Here is an 18429-nt window from a genome sequence, read left to right as displayed (position 1 = left end):
CTTTCTATAAGTCTATAGTATATAACTAAACTATTGTTGTATGTAAAGTAAATAAGGTTTTTAAAATGTTTAAGAAGCTTCATTTAAAATTAAATTAAAATGCAGAGCCCCCTGGACCGGTGTCCAGGACCTAGGCAGTGTGAGTGCCACTGAAAATCAGCTTGCGTGCCACCTTCGGCACCCGTGCCATAGGTTGCCTACCCCTGTTGTAGACCCATATCTTGTCAACTGAATTACAGTCCCTTTTAGACAAATTGCTCCAGATATCAGGCTATTCATGCTTACCCTTTTGAACAGCACTTTGAGAATTATAGATGGAAACAATTCCATATGGAAGCAAAGTGTGTCTTTACCTTATCTGAAATATATGGCTATTAAGATTCCGGGGTTGTGTAAATAGGAGCCACTGTTGCCTAGTTAGGTATTGACCTCAGATTGAAAAGACTTGAGTTCTAGTATTTGCCCTGACATTTACTTGCTACATCACTTAACCACTCTGTGTTTCATTTACCTCATCTGGAAAATAGGACTATTTGCCCAGACTTCCCGTTACAAAGTGATTGAGAGCTGAAGATGTAAAAGCATAATTTTCCTTTGCTTATATTGTTGTTGACCACATTTTACAGGAGTAACTTAGGCACAAAGAGGATGAGTGACTGTCTACAAGGCATTGCGGAGACAGTGGCAAAGTGTGTTATAACCAGCAGGAAATGTTCGGCATCCCACAGCTCCCATTTAGGGCACCTAAATAAGTGGTCAGATTTTCAAGAGTTGAGCTATGTTGCTCTCAATGGGAGCTGCTGCCTGCTAGGCACTTGTGAAAATCTGGTCCTGTTTATGTAAATAATTAATTTTAACTTTGCTGTGAACTGATTTGTCCCAAGTATATTTCCATACTGCTCTGGAAAGCTTTCCAAAGTATTTTTAGGAAGCCCTTTCTTCTTCTGCTACTGTAATACAAATATATAATAGTGAAGAGCATCATGGGCTAGTATAGGTGCTTAAAATGTTATTGCAAAATTAGGCCTCAGTCGTGCAATCAAATCAGCACAGGTGAACCGCAGCCACTTGAGTGGAATTCTTTGCAGGTGCAGAGATGTACCCTTGCATATCCGAATGCAAGGTAAGGACTTTTACTTTTAAAAAGTATGTCCATATTGACTGCATCATAAAAACATTTCATTGTAAATATACTATTGCTGTTTAATACAGTTAAATTCCTCCCCATTTTTGAAGAGGGTAGAGCAGGCATAGCCAGCTTTTACACCACTTTCTTCCACAGTCCCTGTCAGAGTGCATTGGGGGTGAAGAGGAATATGGTAAGGGGAAGGAGAAATTTGGCTAGAGCACGCTGTGGTCTGGCTATTCCAGCTGGTGAGCTGTTCCCAGCTGGCTCAGCTCAGAGAACTGTGTTTGTGGCCTGGCTGGGTAGAGATTTAGTGTAGCTATACACAGCAAAGAATCTGGGCCTAAAAGTGTACTTTGTTGAGAAACATCTTGTCAGACACAACAATAAGTAGGGTTGTCAACCCTCCCGATTTGGCTGGGAGTCTCCTGGAGTCAGGCTCGATCTCTTGGAGGCTACTGAAGCCAATCTGGGAGATTTTAGGCTGATAAAGTCTGGTGGCACAGCAGGGCTAAGGCAGGCTCCCTACCTGCCCTGGCTCCGTGCTGCTCCCAGAAGCAGCTGGCATATCCAGCCGCGGCTCCTAGGTGGAGACGTGGCCGGGGGTCGCTACGCATTGCCCCTGCCCCAAGCGCTGACTCCGCAGCTCCCATTGGCCAGGAATGGGAACCGCAGCTAATGGGAGCTGTAGGGGCAGTGCCTGCAGGCAGGGACAGTGCGCATAGCCGCCTGGCCACTCCTGAGCCTAGGAGCCACTGCCGGACATGCCACCGCTTCTAGGAGCCACTCGAGGTAAGCGCTGCTCAGCCAGAGCCTGCAGCCCAAACCCACTCCCAAATACCAACTCTCTGCCCCATCCCTGAGCCCCCTCCTGCACCCAAACTCCCTCCCAGGGCCCGTACCACCTCCCACACCCCTGCCCCAGGCTCAGCCTGGCACACCCTCCCACACGCCGAACCCCTCAGCCCCAGCCCAGAGCCCACACCCCGTTCTGCACCCCAACCCTCTGTACCAGCCTGGTGAAAGTGAGTGAGGGTGGAGGAGAGCAACCGATGGAGGGAGGGGGGCTGGAGTGAGCAGGGGCGGGGCCTCTGAGAAGGAGTGGAGAAGGGCCTTGGGGAGGGGGTGGGGCAGGGGTGTTTGGGTTTGTGCAATTAGACAGTTGGCAACCCTAGCAATAAGTTATTAGTCAGAGCTGTATTTGGCTCCAAAGGAAAAACATATGAGAATAAGTGGCTTAGAGAGAAGAGAATTCCTATAAAAATCTGTCAAACATACTGGACTGCTGGGACAAGGACATTGATGTAAACATACAACAAAGAAATATTTTAAGATACAGACATGTATATAAGGTTTTGTGTGTGGAAGGAGAAGTATGATATAGTGTGTTACTTGGAAAATTAGTATGTGATCATTTAATTAAAGGCTATTGTAATACATAAAATGTGCATGTTCATCCTTAACTTTCTTCTTTCCTGACTTTTGAGTACTTTACTTGCAACCTGAATGTTCTTTTATTGTAGTTATTTAAAACAACACATTTCATTTAATTAAAAAATGTAAGTTGCTGCTGAAGCAATGGGTGCTATTTAAATCTCTCTCGCTTTTATTTATTTTATATATATAATAAATACAAAGCTACATTTTCTCTGGGCTGCCAACTATATTTACAACTAAATATAAATTTCTTTATACCACTTCTGGATATAATGGGCTTCCATGAATGCTCTTGTGAAGAGGTTACAAAATATGCTCTATGTATTTCATAACATCTGATGTTCACCTAAGCCGAATCTCAGGCTGGTGTTAAAAACATGACTGTGAAAATAAAAAAATTGTAAAGCAGAGAGTAACTGAGCTAAACAAGACATGCAGAGGGCTGAGTCCCACACCTTAATAGGCGCTAAGGGACACAAACAAGTTGAATATCTTCACTACGGTGATAAAGTATATAAATGTCACTCATTCTAAAAAGGTAACTGTAAGACTTAACCATACAGTACAAATTGTCATTTGTAATTAATCTCTGTTGTGTACAAAACTGTCTTTTCTAGGAATGCTAGGGACAAATGGAAGCTTTCTCAAGTCACAAAAGGATTCCCACCCCACTGTGGAGGTGGATGAGGAAACTCACCCGGGAAAAATGCAGCTCCAAAAAAGTGATGGTGTTTCTGTATCCTTAAGTAGAGACAGCCTGGAACCTGATGGTAAGAAATAACAGAGAGAGGAACCATTTAATCAGATTATTAGCAAATTGTTGGCCAAGTTATTATGAATGAAGAATATATTTTTCTAAAAATAAACACACTAAGTGGTGAGAATTGGTGAAACTGTTATCTTAAAACATTGTTCTCAGCCCTGATTCTGCAACTGACTCTGCATGGAATCAGTTGCAGGATCCTGTACACTATTTAGTATTTCTTTAATACCATTAGCACTGTATGTGGCTGTCTTTTGTTATAATTAAACTTCTATGATTATTCCATGTACTGAGATTGTATTATTGTAATTAGATTGTGATATGTTTTTAAACTTAGATTCAGTTGTGGCCTCTGGACCCAATCAAAGTATTTTGGGAGCTGGATTGGATACTTTGGAAGAACAAGAAGAAAAAGAGAGATTCTTTGCTAAACTTGAAAAAGGAGCTTCATATACCATTGATTATTCAAGATTAAACAAAGAGCTGGACTCAAATGATTCTATATTACTAGCAGCATTTGCCTGGTAATGTGTGTGGGGGGACCCTACGCTGAAATTACTACATTACTTTTAATAAATATATGTATATTATGATGGTGCTTAGAAGCCCAAATCACAATCAGGGCATCATTGTACTAAGTACTGTATGAATATACAAAATGATGTGGTCATTACTCGGAGGGTGTGATTCCCAGGTCAAGGAGACATATGGTAGCTGCGATCAAGCTAGCATGCTAAAAAGTGTGATCATGGCCGCATGACTGGTGGGTGTGGCTAGTCATCCAACTACATGCTATGGTCTCAGATGTGTATGTAATCGGGATGTTTCCCTCCTGCCAGTCATGCTGCTGCCATCATGCTCTACTTTTAGTGTGCTACTCAGATAAGAGCTAGAATGGGTATGTCTCCTCAAGCTGGGATTTGCACACTCAGCTCAAAGTGCAAAGGTACCCCAAAAACCTAGGGCAGGACACACATGAGATTAGCAAAAGGAGAGAATGAGGAGAGGGAGGATGAGAGTCATAGTGATTGATAGTTACACAGACCTGTACACAACTTGATAGTTACAAGTTATTTAATTTTTTTTCTTAACTATAACATGTAAATAAAGATGTTGGTAATCCATACTAACCTTCCACTTAGCCATTTTCTTTTGACATATCCCTATAGAAATTACATTAAAAGTGAGGCTTGGGGAGGGATTTGAAGTAGTGACTTCATAGACTAGATCTGGGAGGTCATTCCATGTGTAAGAGGCAGTGTGAAAGCTGTGGGAGAAGTAGACAAACGGGCAGTCAAGGCTGGCATAATTGGGTTTGCTTAGAGATTGAAGAAGAAACTTCTTAAGATATAAGAGCAGATAAGGAAGAAGAGGGAGAGTTCTGAAAAGCTTTAAAAGTGCGGACAACAACCTTGAATTTGGAGGGAGCCAAGAGAGGAACTCAAAGGGTGGAATGTGGCAAAATCAAAACAAGAAGCAAAAATAATGATGATAGGCATGTTTGTTTTGAGGGCTATGTGGGTGTGGAGGAGGCGGTTGCAGTAAACAATTAAGAGGGAAGAGGCTTGAGGGGGAGAGTTCTAGCTGTGTGGACAACTGTAACAACACTTACAGAAGTAGAATGTAAAATAGAATATCAATGATTAGTTCAAAAGTGTGCACATATTATTACAATTACTAGTATGAGGCAGGAAGCTTTTATGAAGAACAGGTTAAAAAAAATCTAAACTGGTGCTCATAAATGACAAGAGAGACAGTAACATTCTTGCTTTTTTTCCCCCCCAGCAATGAACAAAATGTAGAACAAGTGGAAGATGAATCTAAACATGAAGAGAAATGTGGTAATAGTCTTCACACATAATACACATACATTTTTTTGTTTAATTTGTGGAGTTTTATTTTATACCCAACAGTAGAAGCTACTGAAGTCGTCAGAAAAATGCATTTTGGAATATTGGAGCAGGATCTCCACATTTCCAATGGGCCACCCTTTGAAGACCTGGAAAGGAAAAAATACAATTTAAAACTTTTGTTTGTCCCCTACTCCATATTTCTTTGAGAAGGTGAGCCAGAAAATTTGAGGCTGCTCTCCTTTTGCGTATTCCAAATACAGGAACTCCTCACTTAAAGTTGTCCCGGCTAATGTTGTTTTGATGTTAAGTTGCTTATCAGTTAGGGAACATGCTCTTTTAAAGTTGTGAAATGCTCCCTTCTAACCTCGTTTGGCAGCCGCCTGTTTTGTCCACTGCTTGCAGGAAGAGCAGCCTGTTGCAGCTAGCTGGTGGATGGTTGGAACCAGGGTGGACCAGCAGCCCCCCATCAGCTCCCCACTCCCCTAAGTTCCCTGTGCAGCAGCTGTCCCTCTCCCCACTGCCATGTGCTGCTCCTGCCCTCTGCCTTGGAGCTGCTCCCAGAGACTCCTGCTTGCTGTACGGGGGAAGGGGGGAAGAGAGGGGCTAATGTCAGAGTGTCTCCCCCTCCTCCCAGCTCCTGCACCCTGCTTACCCCATCTTCCACAGAGCAGGGGGGACACACGACAGATGGAGGGAGATTCTAGGCAGTAGCTAGGGGGTCTCAGCAAGCTGATTTAATTAACAAGGCAGTGTACTTAAGCCTGGAGTCAGCTACTTTTAAGGGGAAATGCTCATTTTTTCTCTCACACACAGGGTGTGTGTCTCTGTTTGCCCTCCCTCCTTTCCTGCTGCCTTGCTTGTAGAGTGTTGTGAGAGTTAACCCTTGAGGGCTCAGTCAGTTGCTAGTTCATTTAACAGTAAGGCATTCCCTGGGAAATATCCCACCTTCTGACTCCTCCACCTCAATCAAGCTTAACAATCATCATCACTCTGTACCAGTATTAAATTGTTTGTTTAAAACTTATACTGTGTGTGTGTGTGTGAGAGAGAGTATGTGTGTATATATATGTCGATGTGTATGTATATATGTGTGTATGAATATATATATATATATACACACACACTCACTCACTTTTGTCTGGTGAAAAAAATTTCCCTGGAACCTAACCCCCTCATTTACATTAATTCTTATGGAGAAATTGGATTCGCTTAACATCGTTTTGCTTAAAGTCGCATTTTTCAGGAACATAACTACAACGTTAAGTGAGGAGTTACTGTAGACAAGATAGTATAGCGACATCATTGAAAGGTAGAGTAGTGGGGGTATTAGGGGAACCAGGTGATCTTTCATCTGGCTTTCTTCCACATCAGTATTCATCCCAATTGGTGCAACCTGTTTTTATTTGAATGTCAAGGTGATTTTCTTCTTGTATGTACTAATAAGGACTTGGGATCTGCCTTTTTATAACTTTACAGTCCTTCTGTCAGGTGATTCCCAGATCAGCCTCCTCAGGTGATCAGAACTTCCCAGGTAGCTTCGTTTCCAGGCAACATCTCCCCTGACAAACCATCGCAATTACAATATGTACTCATTTTTAATTTGGAGGGACTATACATGACTTTTTCTTCATGCTAATTTTTGTTACAAAATAAGTTCTGTGAGCAATACAGTATTTGTTGTTAGCAAAGCATTTTCCTGACACTGCCTGTATCCTTAAAAAAAATCATCTTTATTCCCTGCTTAATTATACTTCAGGCAATTATAGTGAAGATTTTGAAGATGAGACTGAATCTAATTATCCTTCTAAAAATGAAGATAACCAAGTTGAGCAAACTGTCAGATCAGATGCTGATTTAAGTATTCAAGGACAGGTATAATATTTAAAATATTGAATTTTGTGGTGTCAAACATTTGCTGCTATGCTTATCTGCTTTAAAGATGTTCATAATTCTTACAAAGACCAAACTGCTAGTTTTTAAAAGCTTCTTAAAAATCTATCATTTTAAACTAATTGTCTGAGCATTTAAACTACTTGTTTGAGTTTATAGAGATCTACAAGTACACAAATGTACATGTAAAAACACAAGTAGCGATAGTTTTTTAAATGTACTTGCATTACATACAAGGAAGAATAGAATTATTTGGTATGATATTTTTCCATGAAGAATGTACTCTTCCTGATGGTTTGATCTTGATGGTCAGAATCAACCCTTGACATATCTACATTACGTGCTTATTTGCATTTTGAGTCAACGATCACAGATGGTAAGTGCAGTAACTTAAAAGCACTGCACAGAACTTCAGAATGACAGGTAGCGTTTCTCTTTATTTTGTGGGGAGGCCTGGGGGAGGGGCAAAACAGCTATTGAGCTCTTCAGGAAAAGGAAAGGCCCTGACCCCTAGAACTTTCAAATGAAAAGGGGAATCAAACTTTTCCTTTCCACCCCTTCTCCCAAATAGTGCATACACCTCTTGGTTAGTGACCTGCTGAATGACTTGTGAAGGGGTGGTCAGGACTATCTGTATCATCAATCATGAACCCAGTGGATCTAGCCACCTGGAATTCTGTCACTGTAGGGAAATGCCGGAGTGTCATGGAGAAGGTGCAGTAGCTCTATACCTGTTCCCAGCTGCCTTTGGTATAGAAGGCATGGCTGGAGTGGCTGTATGTTCTGGCTATTTCTGACTGCTGCAACAGCTTTTTTGGGATCACTTGGCAGAGGTTAGAGCAGTTCTGAGGCTGCTCTAGTCTTCACCAGGGGCCAAACCATCCCAGGATCACCCTCAAAATCCAGGGGCCAAAAATGTGGTATAAAGTCACCTTTTCCTACACTTTGGGTCCAAGAATTGGACCCAGTGTGTCTTTTATGTAAGCAAAACAATGAGACCAAGAGGTAAGCCTTCAATGCAAAATTAAAGACAATAAGTCTTTTGTAAGGATATTTTGTGTGGTATCCATGTATTGTACCACATCTATAGAAAATGAGATAAACGTATTTTCAGATACTTCTAGTCCCTTAAGACTGAATAACAAAACACTGGTGCATAACATGATTCTTATTTCTGAGCAAAGTTTTTAAAAATTCAGTGCAACATAGCAGAGGTCAACTTTATTTAGTAGGGTGTACCATGTATGTGATTACAGCTTATCTACATTACTTTCTGTTGTCTAGAACCGCTCACATTCATCTCCAGTTGATGACCTTCAAATTTTTGTAGCTTTTTTTAAAAAAAAAAGTATTTGTTGAAATGCTAGTCCTAATAAATGCAAAACCACAAACAAACAGTACCTCTGCCCATGTTCATACCACTTTAAGGCTTCAAACTTGAAGGCAAAGGAGTTAGGAAATACATAATGAATGCTGTAATAAGGACACTAACTTGGTGTTTTCTGAGTTTCTTGTATTGTAATTTGCAATAACAACATTTTGCTAATGTAATTTTTAGCATCTAGTTCCATCTCACCCCAAAGGGGGAAGCAGAGTAAAAGAACGGGGAAGATGTATGGTTCCTGTTCATCTATTGGTATCATAACTACATAGTGCTCCAAGCAGTTGCACAACTTAAACTCATACTATAAATATTGAACTGCAGATGAACTAAAGCAAACTTTTAATCTCTTTAAATACAAACTTATTTTGTTTTTTCAAATTCACAAAGTAACTATCCTTCACTGTTTCAATTGTTTTAGGACGAAAAGACTGGCATGCTGGCTAAAGGTAAAAATTTAAACTTGCAGTAGCATGAAAATATCTGTAAAACATATAGCAAGTAAATCTGTTTTATTTCTGTATGTGAATTTACTACTCCTTAATCATGGACTGAAGTATTTAAGAATGATCCATATGTCTTAATTTTTAAATAGGCCTCAACACAGTCTCTAATTTTGCACCAAAAATTCAATATCCATATTTTCACACCTGCAAGCTTAGGGCCAGATCCTGCAGTGAGCTCCATGCGGGCACTGCAGTCCTCGCATGTGGAGCTCACAGAACTGGGGCCTTAGTAGCCATGTTTTGGAATCCTGCCCAAAGTGTTGAAATGTAGAAGGTGATCCAGTGGATATAGTGTACTTAGATTTTCAGAAGGCCTTTGACAGGGTCCTTCACCAAAGGTTTTAAGCAAAGTAAGCTGTCATGGGTTAAGAGTGAGGGTCCTCTCATGGATTGGTAACTGGTTAAAAGATAGGAAACAAAGGGCAGGAATAAATGGTCAGTTTTCAGAATGGAGAATAGTGGTGTCCTCCAGAGGTCAGTACTGGGACCAGTCCTATTCAACATAAATGATCTGGAAAAAGGGGTAAAATAGTGAGGTGGCAACATTTGCAAGTGATACAAAACTACTCAAGATAGTTAAGTCCCAGGCAGACTGTGAAGTGCTACAAAAGGATCTCACAAAATTGGGTGACTGGGCAACAAAATGGCAGATGAAATTCAGTGTTGATAAATGAAAAGTAAAGCACATCGGAAAACATAATCCCAACTATACATATAAAATGGTGGGGTCTAAGTTAGTTGTTATTACTCAAGAAAGAGATCTTGGAGTCGAGGCTAGTTCTCTGAAAACATCCACTCAATGTGCAGTGGCAGTCAAAAATTTAACAAACTGTTGGGAATCATTAAGAAAGGGATGATGATAAGACAGAGAATATCATATTGCCTCTATATAAATCCATGGTACACCCACATCTTGAATACTGCGTTCAGATGTGGTTGCCCCATATCAAAAAAGATATATTGGAATTGGAAAAGGTTCGGAAAAGGGCAACAAAGATGATTAGTGGTATGGAATGACTGCCAAATGAGGAGCGATTAATAAAATGGGGACTTTTTAGCTTGGAAAAGAGACAACTAAGGTGGGGATATGATAGAGGTCTATAAAATCATGACTGGTGTGGAGAAAGTAAGTGTGTTATTTACTCCTCATAACACAAGAACTAGGGGGTCACCAAATGATATTAATAGGCAGCAGGTTTAAAACAAACAAAAGGAAGTATTTTTTTCACACAAGGCACAGTCAACTTGTAGAGCACCTTGCCAGAGAATGTTGTGAAGGCTGAGACTATAACAAGGTTCAAAAAAGAACTAGATAAGTTCATGGAGGATAGGTGCATCAATGGCTATTAGCCAGGATGGGCAGGGATGGTGTCCCTAGCCTTTGTTTGCCAGAAGCTTGGAATGGGTGACGGGATGGATCATTTGACGACTACCTGTTCTGTTCATTCCCTCTGGGGCACCTGGCATTGGCCACTGTTGGAAGACAGGATACGGGGCTAGATGGACCTTTAGTCTGACCCAATATAGCCATTCTTATGTTCTAAAAACAGGACTTGATTATGGAAGCCCCAGCTTCCTTCTCCAAGCCCAGCTGATACTTGGTAGGGTGGGAGCAATTGAGCATTTTTTAACCTAAAGTTAGGGACCAAAGCAGAAAAGATACCAGCTTAAACTGCCTCTCTCCTCCTGATTGTAACCCCTTGATAGTTTGAAATATTATTTTTGGCCCTGTGCTGGAAGATTGGACACCAGTGTTTTACATGCGTTTTGTGACCTACCTGTTGAAAGCCAAAGCCACCAACCCAACAAACGTGGGTTGAGTTTTTTCACAGCCAGCTAGGGATCCAGCCTTATTCATTTCAGTGGGAGTTATAACTAAATTCCCTAGTTGTCTTGGAAAATCTTAATCTTGTTGTCTAGCACTCTGACCTCCAGTCATAACACACCCACTTCTGGAGAAAAGGATATTTTATTACTGGTCACTTCTACAATGATCTCCTTCACCAGAGTGAAGAAGAAAATCTGTAGCTTGTTTACCCAGCTGTCTGGGAGTGAAGTGATCATGAGGTGCACAAGAAGTCTTGCGGAAATTAACAGAATGTTTTTCCTATTCTCACTTGTTTCCTCCCTCCAAAAAGGGGGGTTTAAATAATTCAGAAATTGCCAAATGGGTTTTATTTTGGCAATTAAAAAAAATTCTCGGCTCTCTGAGCTAAGAGGTGAAAACATTATCTAAAAGTTATACTGAGGCAAGATTTGGTGTGTCTACAAAACATGTGAGGGTCTAACAAATGAACTGTAGTTAGCCAGTTCATAAGTGCAGAGGAATGTTGTTGTTAGAGCAACACTGTCAAGGTTGCTAAACTGTTACAGCTGCTCGGTGCTTCTGTTCTTGGAGCTTCGGTGTTACCAGCGCAAGCAGAAAGCTCAGCCTGGTAATTCAGCAGACCTCAATGTTACTCAGAGAGAAAGACCACAGGCATGGTTCAGTGACCAAGGCACTCAGCCAGATTTATTGCCCGCTAGGCACAGTCCTAATGACTCTCACAACTTGCACAAGTACATTAACACATGAGTACCCTGTGGCAAGGAGTGGCTCAGACAGCAGCGGGAATTTCTGTTGTCCCCTTGGCCACACAAAGGATTAAGGCGAGGTGCCCTGACATTTATAGACTGAGACAAACAACTGGGATAAACAATTTATGTACTACCTTACTTGTTTCATGACATCAGTTTGTTACCTCCCCATGTACCTTGCTCCTGATGTCTCGGACAAAACACCCCTATTCATTACTCTGTCACACCATTTTATCTTGTGCTAGGTTGGGGTGTATTTGTATTAACTTCCTGGAATATATTTACGTAGTTACTTGAGAACTCTGTGTGTTCTTGTACCATCCTCTCCAGTCAGGAATGTGCTTACTTGGTTAGCCAGTATCTAGTGTATTAATTATTTTGCCAAGGCCAAGCCTACTGTGGTTCATAGCCTTTGAGTCACACTGTTAGCTATGCCTAGGGCTCCAGCAAGGCCTGCACCAGTAACAAAATACCTGCCGGTGAATTAACAAAATATTAACTACTCTAACAGTCTGTTTTATGTTCAAGTATGCTAATCCTGAATTTTAAGGGATAATTGGTAAAGGCCTATTAGTAATAAAACCAAGTGAGGGCTTAATTCATGAGGGTTAACTAAAGGGCTTACTCATGTGCCTATCTGTGCAGTGTAATATAAGGGTGTGTACAGTGGAGTCGCATCATAGGCGCATTTAACGTACGTGATTTTAACTATACGCACTTGGCAAAACTAAAGAGAGAGAAATAACAATTTAGATACTGTACCTGTAGTGCGAGCGATTCCGCCCGCCATTCCTCTCCAATGAGCATTTGACTATAGGCGATTTTCACCTTATCCACTGACTTCAGAGTCGCGTAAGATGTGACTCCCCTGTACACCCATTTGGCTATTCACGTTGCTTGTCACAGCATGGTGGGGAAATAGCAATTGCTAAGCCACTACTTCCTCTTCCATGCAGGTGGGTAGGCAGTAATGGGGTGTGGATTGAGCCTTAGCTCCTCTTTTCTAGTGTGCCAGCCAGCACAACTAAGGTGGTTTGGAGCAGAGTGGGCAGGGAAGCTGCACTGGGAAAAGAGCTGGAGCAGCTTGCTTCCCCCAAGGAGCAAGAGGGAAGCAGAGACTGAAAAGGCCTGCTCTGCTGCTGGTGGAAGTGCAATTAGGACCTGTCCCATACACATGACGGATCGCAAGGTGCCAATCTATTCCTAACTGATTAAAATTGTATTCTGCATTCACTGGGCCAGGATGGAGAAAGTATAATATCACATCAGTGACAGTGTTCTCTAAAGTCCCAGGTTTATCTTTTTGTATCCTTTTAGTTGTGTTGCTTGATTCACAAGACTCCACCTTGGAAACCCAAAAGGTCATTGAACAGCAAGATGCAGCAGTGACTGAACATCAGACACCTGAAGTCACTAAGGATGAAATAAATGGAACTGGTAAGGCTGCTTTGTCTTTTTTGTTTGTTTGTTTTGATTTAGACTCTATTTTAGCTGGAGACTGGATCCAGAGGATTGGATAGAGGAAATAAAGAAATTCTGTGTTCCCTATGCAAATCAAGCCCTGGTTGGTAATCACCAAAATCTTGAGGAAGGAAATGTTTTTTTCTTTTCAGGCTTAAATTTTTTTTTCATAAAGGCCCTTTCTAGACAACTGATACTTAAGTTTTAAATATTTTCTTCTATTCTTTCTTGATCATTGCAAGCTGCTTTCTCAAACAAACACACACACTTTAGCAATTGAATTTCATTTAGAAGTCAGAAATAGACATTTACAGCAGCTAAAATTTTAATTGTACTCAAAACTGTCATGGGAGAGAGAAGTCAAAACAATGAGAAAATATATAACTCCATGAAGATTTGCAATACACTTATTTCATCATAGGCGCACTGTATTTTATCAAACAAAATATACTTCTCATTTTTGTGAGTTTTAGTAGTGAAAATATAATTGCAGAGAAAAGACTGTAAGAAGAGCAAGTATTGTTTAATAAACACTTTCCTAGTTAAAATGAAGTTTGCTGTTTTCAGCAATAGTTGCTCCCTGTAAATTTTGAAATTTGTGAATCAAGAGAGGAAAAGTAAATTGTTGGATTTCTTTTCTTTTTCTCATTACTTTGTCACAATGTTGTTACATTTATCTGTTAATAGATCATGCTGGTAACTGAAACTTATGCTTCCAATGTGTTGAGTTTACTAATTGTTTCTCTAATGAATTTCCAGTTCCCTGCATTTTGTGATTGTTAATTTCCAGCAGGTATTTCCTATGGACAAACTAACAGTGATATTGAAGCATTACAGCAGGCCTATTGTCATATTGATCAGTCTCTAGGAGACACAGATGAGCAAAGAATTAATCTTAGTGCGATGGAAAATGCAAAGTGCCCAGTCCAAGATGCTTCACAAAACAACGAAGACTGTGCAAAAAACATCTCAACTACTGAATCAGGTAGATACTGCACATGGAAGGAGAGTTGTGATTTCCCATCTATTGCCTTTCCATAGTTAACATTACCACATTATGGAAATGATACATTCAAACTCTATGGATAGAACCAGTACAGAGTGCAGCTATTTGCCATTTATTTTAGGTTAAAAGAGCTGTGGTTTCTGGTAATGTGGACTGTATTGCTCATGCTCCACTAATCTTTAGTATATAATCTTTGTATAATTCCTTTCTTGTTCAAATTATGTAAAATCAGTGTATGTTTTGGGTTATGTTCAAGTTACATGTGAGAAGTATATTCAAGTTACTTAAAGGAATTATTTCAAACGAAAGAGCTAAAACTTAAAGCATTTATGCATTTACTATTGACTCCAATATTCTCTCCTGCATAAAACAAATCTCTTTTTAAAAATTGAAAAAACAAAACTGTAATATCACATACACAAGTGAAATATATAAGCCTAGGGGTAAAATTTTTCAGAAGTCTGAGTCCCATTTTCAAGAGCATTTTAGGCAGAGGTAGCTGGGAAACCTAATTACAGTTCTGAGAAAACTTTAGAGTTTTCAGAATTTTTTTAAATTCTGATGTGGGACAAAAAGTCATTCTCCAGAATTTTCACAGAACTGAAATCCTGCAACATTTCATTTTGGAAACACAAAAACCTGGTGTTTCTGAAACAACATATGCTCCTGGGATACCCAGCTGCCTCTTTGGCAGGCTGCAGGGAAGCTGGGGACCCATGATGCCTTGGCAGTTGCAGACTGAAATTGACATGATTCTTATCAGGTTCACTGCTGTCCATCACTGAATAACAGCGGTGAAACTGACCAGACCTTTTAACTTGACAAAAGTCTGGTCAGCTTCACTGCTGCCATTCACTGAAGGGCAGCTATGGATCTAACAAAAATCATGTGAGTTTCAGCCTGTGGTTGCCAGCATCCCTGGCTTCATTGCAGCCCATATGGTGATCTGCTTGGACCTGAGAAGCCGTGGGTGCTTTCTAACATGCTTGGTGGGTTGAAGCTGGAACCCTGGGTGTGACAGCTCTGAGGCTCCTGGCTGAGCTGGGTCTTCCAGGGTTCTAGCTGCACTTCATCCTACCCGCAAGCCCCAACTGCTGAGAATCCAGGCACATGAGATGACAGGGAACCTTCCTGGGTTCTATCAGAAGTTTGTCAAATTCAAACTGCTTCCTTGAAATATTTTGATTTCCATGTATCAGAAAATTATGACAAAAAATATTTTGTTGCAATTTTTCTGACCAGCTTTTCTCCTAACTGCCTAAGTCTGTCTTACTGAGTGGGACTTGAGTTTCTAAGTGCTTTTTGAAAATGGGACTTGAGCTCCTGAACCACTTAGGCACTTTTGACTCTCAATCTTCTCCCTGAAATCTAACCAGGGAGTGGATCTTCAGTGTGTGAATCTCTACTCCCACAAGATGGGGGATCAGCCACATCAGTGGCACTATCTCTTCTCTTCTACTCAAACTCTTAGAGAGTGCTATACCAGATCATGATCTACAGTGGTAGAGAGTGGGTGAAGACTACACAGGTGATAGGAATGAGAAGGCAAGTTGCACATTGCCAGCAAGGATAATATAGTCTGATACAGTTATCTTTCTATTAAGCACCCTCCTTGCATCCTAAAGGCATCCAGGGTGAACAGAGTTCTCCAATAGCATTGTATTGCCAAGGAAGAGCTAGCAGGGGCCAGAGCTGATGCAGAGGTAAAGGATCTCCATGTGGATGGCCTCCTGCAGATCCCAGGGGATCTGTCATGTTCTGGGACAGCTCTGATTACCTTACCCAACACAGGTTCAGACTTGAATGAGACAATACAGAGAAATCTACAGGAGCTAATCTTTGCAAAGATCTCCTTCCCCAACAGCTCTCTCCCATGGGTTTTACCACAGGAGGGTAGGATCTGGCCTACAAAGATTATACTACATAAAGTTCTATTTTAAGAAAAGATTTTACTTTGTTTTGTATTTGTAACACCCTTTGTAAAGCTTAGAAACAAGATCTTCTCTACCCACGTTTTCTATGTGACAAACATTAACAGGCTAAGTTCTCTGCTCTTAGTTACACCAAGGAATTGAGGAGAGTTATTCCTAATTTACACCATTTTCCGAGATGACCTAGTATGTCTTTTCCATCTCTATTTTCTGTCTGTGATTTCTTTTCACTATCTTAGAAGCACTGGAGATTTTGGAGAATTACACACTACTGTTTGTCAGAGTTTAGCTCAGTATCTCTTTTGTTTGCTTTTTAATGGTGTTCAAGTTAACAGCTTTCATTTATTACTGGTTTTATATTACCCTTATCAGTGTGTTCAATACAGCACTTAAAACGTAGTTAGTGATTTAAGTTAAAAATGCCAATAAATACTTTATGCAATATTCAAGCAGAATGATACCCATTTGGAATACCTGTGTCTAACTTAAAATATCTGAATAACACCTGAGAGATTGTATGTAGTTTCTTGACAATGATGGTGCTTGTAAAAACAAGACCCAAAAAACCCCACACACTCAAAATTAATGATTCTGACAGTTTTGTGTTAGAAGTTACTTTTACAGTTGAGACAAGGGTTTTTTTTTTCCCCCCCTTCAACATCAGTGAATTATTTATATGGTAGATATCTTGGAATCTGTTTGATGCCAAGTTAAATAAGTAAGGGGCATGTTTCAGAAAGATACGTGATATTATTGCCAAATACTCAGTTATAGCATTTGATACAAATATGTTTTCTAAATCTATCACCCACTCAGAATTGTAATATTTTTTTAAAACTAGTTTATTACTATGTATTAAATATTATACTTAAAATTAATAATTTATTCCAATCCTTAGATTTGCTCACTGGAGAGGAATTGATGAAACCCATTAGAGCAGATTCATCTCATGCAAGAGGCTTTGACCTGGAGCCTGTAAGGTATTTGTTTTAGAAAATGCATGTTTTAACATCTTAATACCCATAATTTATTTGTGAAAATCATCTTTCTGAATAACTAGGGTCATTTTTGAGCTAGGAATCTAGATTTTATTGCGCTAGATAATTTAGTACTAGTGTGTGTCATTTGTGCTGATGTGTAAAGTGAATATGTATTCTGAGTTGGTCTGGCCACTTTTGAAAATAAGATCTATTTCCAGTAGACTTACTCCATTAGTAAATACAGTTTAGAAGTATTGCAAGTAGCTATTTCAAAAATAAGTAGTCTTTTGACCTGGCAACGGAAATAACTTTGCATTTGTGTGTCAATTTTAGGAAAAAAATTGTAAGCAAATTGCAAGTCTTGTTAAATGCACTTTTATTTTTCTTTAGTCCAGTAAAACTAACAGACAGCAGAGCAGCTGAATTTATCAGCCATTTGCCATTTAAAGAACACAAAAATGATGCAGTTCTGGAGAAGCAAAGTTTAGATTTTTTGTTTGAAAAACATAGTAAAGAAGAAGAGAGTGTTTTTCTCCAGGCAACTTCAAATGAAGGTAGTCATCAGAAAGGGACTGATAAAGACCAGATTGATAAAGAGCAGCTTGACCTTTTGAGACAAAAAATACTACAAGATTCTGCATTGTTGCATCAGGACAGCAAAATTAATAAGGTAAGCAATATTTAGCTCTCTTTTATCTGTTTTAAAAAAATAATTTTAAATTACATACAGGTTTTTACAAACATATTTGCTAGAAATATTTTTAGGAGCTTAGAGTCTGCCCATAATTTGGGGATTCCCAAGAAAACATTATTGCTATCTATTGATTAGGGTCATGGCTCCAAAGCTGAATGCCAATTTCCAAGATGACCTATTAGGTCTTTTTCATCTCTATCCTGTTGTCCATTCCACCTAATAGGCAGTTTTCTATTCTCGGTGTGATATCTTCTTTTCACTACCTTAAAAGCACTGTAGATTTTTGTAGAATTACACATTATTCATTTGTTTGGGTTTGGATTATTCATTTTCAGATCCAACAGAAATTTTATTCCTGTTTATTTAAGTATAACTCTTGTAACTGGCCTAGTATTCTGTTACTAGAATTATATTTAAATAAACAGGAATAAAATTGAAGTTACCTTCAGATTTTATTATAGTCTAATGTGGTTGTTACATACTATACTTATTCTACACAGGCATGTCAGTCCAGCTCCTGGAGGAACAAGGGATTGGATTCAGTGATTAATAAGCAAATAATGCACAAGAGCACTAGAAGTACAGCTCCTTTACATAAGAAGAAATCTCCCATTGCACCTCATGTATTGGTTAGGAGTTCTGGATATGGTAAACCCACTTCACCCTTTAAACAACTTTCCACAACTAGTGAAAAGAGAGCATCAAAAGAAGCTCTCAAAAAGCCAAGTTTGAAAGCCAAATCACCTCCAGATAAAGCAAGGCAAAAAGGTAAACTGATAAAATTATGTGTATAAAACTGTCTTAAATGAAGAATTGAGAGGTTA

The 18429-nt window shown here is 39.7% G+C and overlaps 1 protein-coding gene across 4 annotated transcripts in view; it reads left to right on the top strand.

Moving 5' to 3' along the window:
• The window catches only part of CEP162 (centrosomal protein 162), a 77585-nt gene that overhangs the window by 16217 nt on the left and 42939 nt on the right, over positions 1 to 18429 (top strand). For 3 of the 4 annotated variants that reach the window (XM_045011572.1, XM_045011570.1, XM_045011574.1), the window contains exons 4-13: positions 3181 to 3333; positions 3664 to 3850; positions 5112 to 5167; positions 6936 to 7051; positions 8872 to 8899; positions 12851 to 12970; positions 13785 to 13979; positions 16830 to 16911; positions 17302 to 17581; positions 18106 to 18373. In XM_045011572.1, the coding sequence (XP_044867507.1) occupies positions 3181 to 3333; positions 3664 to 3850; positions 5112 to 5167; positions 6936 to 7051; positions 8872 to 8899; positions 12851 to 12970; positions 13785 to 13979; positions 16830 to 16911; positions 17302 to 17581; positions 18106 to 18373 (1485 nt within the window). The remainder of the gene's footprint in view (positions 1 to 3180; positions 3334 to 3663; positions 3851 to 5111; positions 5168 to 6935; positions 7052 to 8871; positions 8900 to 12850; positions 12971 to 13784; positions 13980 to 16829; positions 16912 to 17301; positions 17582 to 18105; positions 18374 to 18429) is intronic. The other variant, XM_045011571.1, reaches the window with a different exon arrangement.

The sequence above is a fragment of the Mauremys mutica genome, chromosome 3 (assembly GCF_020497125.1).
Source record: "Mauremys mutica isolate MM-2020 ecotype Southern chromosome 3, ASM2049712v1, whole genome shotgun sequence".
NCBI lineage: Eukaryota > Metazoa > Chordata > Testudines > Geoemydidae > Mauremys > Mauremys mutica.
This window is presented reverse-complemented; position numbering and strand designations above follow the sequence as displayed.